This window comes from Leishmania donovani, chromosome 7, assembly GCF_000227135.1.
Source record: "Leishmania donovani BPK282A1 complete genome, chromosome 7".
Taxonomy (NCBI): domain Eukaryota; phylum Euglenozoa; class Kinetoplastea; order Trypanosomatida; family Trypanosomatidae; genus Leishmania; species Leishmania donovani.
In genome coordinates, this window is record NC_018234.1 from 445,363 (window position 1) to 449,339 (window position 3,977).

Genomic DNA, 3,977 nt, shown 5'->3' on the forward strand with positions numbered 1-3,977 from the left:
GTCGCGCGTCGTCTTCCCGCCTGGCAAGCTTCCACCCCTGTGAGCACCGCATTATCGTCTCTGGTACGGCCGATCACCGGACCACCCGACAGGCAGCCCGGTCTTCCGAGTTTTTTGAGGGTTCTTGCGGCTGGCTCTGCTCCTCGGCGCGGAGAGGGCTGCCAGGACCTTCGTCCCGCTAGTGCCTCTGCTGCCTAGTCCGCCCTTCACCCCCTGAAGCCGTGCAAGACGGCGTCTGAATTCGCCTGCTGCCGGACTCGGTGCACCCAACATGCTTGACGGTGGCGGTCTCTGTCGGGGTGGTGACTGGTGAAGCGATGAGCCTAAAACACTCGTTCCGTTGAGCTGGCGTGTCGTCTGCAGGAAGAAGAGGAGAGAGTGCGCGGAGCGAGAGGGGCGTGCGTGTGCGTTGCAGTTGCCATGCTGTGCGAGCAGAGGACCGGATAGACGCCAGAGGTCATGCAGGCAAGGAGGGGGTGGGCTGCTGGATCATGAGAGCGCACACATCGCGGCCGTGCCCCTGGGCCCTCAGGAGACGGCACGACGCGTTTTCTGGACGGCGGCCACTTGCCCGCCTGCGCAAGGCCCAGCAGCGTGTGAGCGACCCCCATTATCGCTCTTCCTCACCCCACGGAGATTGGGAAACCCAAGAGGGGGAAACATAGATGACGGGATGCTTCCCACCTACGACGCTCTTTTACCGTGAGGTGCGCCATTCTTCAATCCCTCCACGCTTAGCGGAGGAGAGAACAACAACAGCAAGGCGACACCACCACACGCGCCCAGGCACGTATGCAAATCACCACAAGTGGAGGTGCATGCTAGCGGCGAGGCGTGCGGACAACCGGATCCGATAAGCCGAGCCAACGGACACAACACGGAACAGAGAAGGGCGAAGGGACACCTCGAAGAGGATGTGCAGGCCCTCATCGTTATCATCATCATCACGAACCTCATCTCCATCCTCCTCGACCTGCCCCACATTCTATCCACTGACGATATGACTCCCTGTTCCAGAGGCTCTTTCTGTTCCAGAGGCTCTTTCTGTTCCAGAGGCTGCGAGTCACAGCTTACATCGTCCGTACCCCCTTCACTCCCCCCACTCACACCGTAAAGCGTTGTCGCTCGTATCTTTTTCTTCCTTTCCCTTTCCACGTCCACAGCACACACAGCAGCACATCACGGCACGGCTCTCTCCCCTCCCGCCTTTCTCCTCCACCCGCCCCCCCCCCCCCCCGATCTATCTCCCACCGACGCCCACCACGTCGTCGCCATGGGTGCCCCAAAGCGTCTCGGCAAGTACGAGCTGGGCCGTACACTAGGTACTGGCAACTTCTCGAAGGTCAAGATCGCGCGCGACACGGAGACTGGTAAGGAATGGGCCATCAAGGTGATTGACAAGGAGCAGCTCGTGCGGGAGCGCATGGAGGAGCAGCTGAAGCGCGAGATTGCCGTCATGAAGATGCTGCGCCAGCCAAACATTATTGAGCTGCATGAGGTCATGCAGACGAGCCACCACATCTACCTGGTGCTGGAGCTCGTGACGGGCGGTGAGCTGTTCGAGAAGATCGCCAGCGCGAAGCGCTTCGATGAGCCGACGGCGCGGCACTACTTCCACCAGCTCATCTGTGGCATCAACTACTGCCACCGCCAGGGCATTGCTCATCGTGACTTGAAGCCGGAGAACCTGCTGCTAGATGCGAACGACACGCTGAAGATTTCCGACTTTGGTCTGAGCAACCTGCAGCGCACGAGCGTGAGCGGCGGCACAATGCTGCAGACGGTGTGCGGCACGCCAAATTATGTTGCCCCGGAGGTGCTGAAGGAGCAGGGCTATGACGGTCTCAAGGCAGACATCTGGAGCTGCGGTGTGGTGTTGTTCGTCATGATGGCTGGCTACTTACCGTTCGACGACGAGAACGTGAACGCGCTCTTTACGAAGATCGAGCGCGGTGAGTTTCGCATGGCGCGTCACTTTAGCGCCGACGCGCGCGACTTGATTTCACGCATGCTGACGGTCGACCCACAGGAGCGCATATCCTTAGACGACGTGATCGCGCATCCTTGGTTCTGCGTGGACTGGAACCCGGCGATGCTGACGCGGGGCGAGAGCCATTCCTCGCCAAACACGGCTCAGATCAGCAATGCGATTCGTAATATGTAAACCAGTGGCACAGGCGCACACGCACAAGCGAGATCCCCCCTCCCCTCCCCTCTCCCTTGCCACCGTTCTACATACGTGGGCTGCAGGCACCGATGTCCTCGGCTCCTGGAAACGAGGACGAAAGGAAGGCGCGCGCGACAGAGAGAGAGACTGCAAACCGCGAAAAAAGGCAGTGAGTGCGACCCCCCCCCCCGGAGCGTGCGAGGAGAGGGAGAGCGGAAAAGACATAGACGCGGTGCTGGCTCATCAAGAGCGCGGAGTCGCACATACCGCGCAGCGGCACCACAGGCGCAGGTGTTTGCCTCCTTACATGTTTTCGGTGATGTTCTTATCATGGCCAATCATTTCCGTGTTGTTTTCGTTTTATTTTTTTGTGTTGAGGAACACGCTGAAACCAACTACATCACGGCACACACATACATGGGCAAACCCACGCACGCACTTGTCTATATACATGTATAGATACATATATAAATAAATATATATGCTTCCCCCCTTCCCTCCTCTTTATGTTTTCACTTATATTGGTGTGTGTGTGTGTGCCCATGTGTGCGTGTCTTTCAGTGTGTCTTGCGCAAGCCGTTAACGTGCCTCATTGGCGCTCAGGGCGGGGGGGGGAAGGCAGCTCTTTATGGCAAAGTCGGTTGCCGTAGTGAAGCGCTGCCGGAGGGAGGGGCGAGCTCGTGTGTGTGTGTGCACACAGAGGCGCGCCAGAAAACAGAAAAGCGAAGATGAACCGATACGCTGAGGACGGCGTGGGAAACGGGTGCCAGAAGGCTTTGCCGCCATCCTGCGTGCCTCCTTCGCTCTTGCCCGCTCGAAAAGGATGCGAATGCCCTTGTGCTTCTTCGGCTCGCCTTCTCCGTATTGTCGCTTGCCCTGTGTGAGAGTGTGTGCGGTAGTGAGGAGGCCAGAGGAAATGTGAGCGAGAGCGCGCGCCAAGCGATAGATTGAAGATGAAGGGTTGTGGCGCGGATGGTGGACATCGGCCCTCCCTCCCAACCAACTTCAATGCTCATCTCTCTTACTCTGTCTTTTTATTTTTATTTTTGTTTCTCTCTGCATCCCTCTCGCTCTGCGCTGCGCGATCTTATGTACCGCTTACCTGCGTGTGTGCCTGTGTGCGGGTAGATCCTTGCTTTTTGTCGTTGACTCTGGGCGCTGTTCCCTTCGTGTTTGCCACGATGACCGGTGTTTTGCCCGAGGCTATGCAGCGGAAGAGAGAGGAAGGGACGGCACAAGACGTGTGCCCTCCACACGCACACCTCCTTCCGTCCCCTCAAGGAGCAGAAGTACGATAAAGGGGACAGGAAGAGAGTGCGAGTTGCACTTCGCGCGTGCGCGTGCGCTTCTTCTCAATCTTTTCTTTTCATTTGGCTACGGTCGGTGCCCGCTCCTCTCTCGCGGTGATGAGCAACGCTAAGCGATGCTTTCTGGCTCGTCTTTATCGCTGTATGGCGTTATGTGATTCGTCGTCCTGTTGTTTGAGTAGCGACTGTTGATGTTGATTCGATGTGCAATCCTCTCCTCTTCTTCCTGGGTGCGTGCATGTGCGTCTTGTCTCGCTCTCTCCCTCCTTGGTTGTAAGCTCCTCCTTGCGTTTTCCTTATTTGGTGTCTTAGCGGGCTTCACACTTCGACCACGGCCGGCAACAACCCTCTCCGCCCTTTCCTCTCTTTCCTCTCCTAGTGTCTTCCCCACCCTCTCCCTCTCCCTCTCTCTCATGTACCCTCTTATGCGTTTGTGTCTACTTGTTTACGTCCTCCGCCTCTCCACCCCGCCTCTCCGCCTCTCCACCCCTCCCCTCCGCCTC

General features: G+C 58.0%; 1 protein-coding gene across 1 annotated transcript; it reads left to right on the forward strand.

The window, feature by feature from the left end:
• Positions 1-1,273: 1,273 nt before the first annotated feature.
• LDBPK_071030 (serine/threonine kinase, putative) lies at positions 1,274-2,164 on the forward strand (the record flags this gene model as incomplete). Its single annotated transcript, XM_003858491.1, has 1 exon — positions 1,274-2,164. The coding sequence occupies one exon, from the start codon at positions 1,274-1,276 to the stop codon at positions 2,162-2,164; it is 891 nt and encodes a 296-aa protein (XP_003858539.1).
• Positions 2,165-3,977: the final 1,813 nt, after the last annotated feature.